Source organism: Plecotus auritus, assembly GCF_963455305.1.
Source record: "Plecotus auritus genome assembly, chromosome: 6".
NCBI classification, from domain to species: domain Eukaryota; kingdom Metazoa; phylum Chordata; class Mammalia; order Chiroptera; family Vespertilionidae; genus Plecotus; species Plecotus auritus.
The window spans coordinates 98,221,956-98,223,230 of NC_137773.1; the positions used below are offsets into that span (position 1 = coordinate 98,221,956).

The 1,275-nt window shown below is 51.4% G+C and overlaps 1 protein-coding gene across 1 annotated transcript; it reads right to left on the reverse strand.

Moving 5' to 3' along the window:
• Positions 1-602: 602 nt before the first annotated feature.
• Positions 603-938, reverse strand: LOC308251775 (T-cell leukemia/lymphoma protein 1A-like; the record flags this gene model as incomplete). Its single annotated transcript, XM_080675474.1, has 1 exon — positions 603-938. One exon carries the CDS (start codon positions 936-938, stop codon positions 603-605), a length of 336 nt encoding a protein of 111 aa, XP_080531600.1.
• Between the last annotated feature and the right edge of the window lie 337 nt (positions 939-1,275).

The following is a 1,275-nucleotide window of genomic DNA, read 5'->3' on the forward strand; positions in this document are numbered from 1 at the left end:
GCATGGCTCCTCTCAGGTCTTCCCGTGAGATGCACGTGAACCTGCATGGCAGGTGGGACCTTTGTAGACATGGCCATGAGCAGGCACATGCTGCATGAGAGCTGACACAGGGGCTCTGAGGCCTGGCCTGGGCTCAGGCACGTAGGCCCCATTGCCTTGTAGCCAGAGGTGCACAGAGCTGAGGGAAGAGAATGAGAAGTAGTCCTGTGGGTAGAAAACACAACATGAGATACTGGGAGGGAGGAACACAACAGAGAGAGAGAGAGAGAGAGGCCACAAATCATCAGGCAGCTGAGAAAATCAGGGACACCAGTATAGCCTGGGCACTTGGTGGGAGCTATATGGTCCCAGGGTGCTTTCTAGTGCCAATCTGTGTGTGTGTGTGTGTGGGGGGGTGCCGGGGGAAGCCGAGGGTGCTGCAGGCAGGTTCCCATGGGCTCTGGGTAAGGCTCATCCCCTGCCCATCCATGCCCTGCTGGCCCGGGGGTGGCAGACAGAAAAACAGGGCTGGTAAAAAGGTGAACAGAAGCACAGACATCTTCACTGCAGGCCAGAGGGACTGTGGCTCAGGGGACAGGAACTGCAGGACCACATGGCTTGTGCTACGGGTCTGGCAGTTGCTCAAGGACCATGTGCTCCATGCCGCTGATCTCAATGTGGTACACGATGTGCCAGAAGCTAGAGTTGGAGGTGCAGTACCGCCTGCCAGGATAGAGCTGCCACATGAGAGGCAGCATGCTGGGGGATAGCTGGCTGTGCTGCACAGCCTCTTCTTGGGGGATGTCTGTCTGACGCATGAGGACTTGGAGGCTACTTTCTGTCTCGATGATAATGGGCAGCCAGGTGCGCTCTTTCTCCTCCACATACACATTTGGCCACCAGATCCTCAGGTGGCCAGGGTGCAGGCTCCTGCACACGGTGAACGGGCACTTGCTCATGATACCTCTGCTGTCTAGGGAGCAAGAGCTGCAGCCTCACAAAGCCTCTCGCTTGTCTATTTGGTTCTTTTAATCACTTCCTTCTGCCTGTTAAACTTCTCATTTTGTTGAGTATTATTTATGACTTAATTGAGTTGTCTTTTTGTGCTGTAATTCATTGATTTTAAAAAAATAGCTATTCTGAATTCTTTACCTGGTAAATCACAGATTTCCATATCTTTATGATCAGTTATTGCAAAATTATTGTGACTATTTGGTCATGCCATATTTTCTTCATTATTTCACATTTATTAAAGGTTGGCATTGCTGTCTCAACCTTTGAAGTAGCAGTCACTGC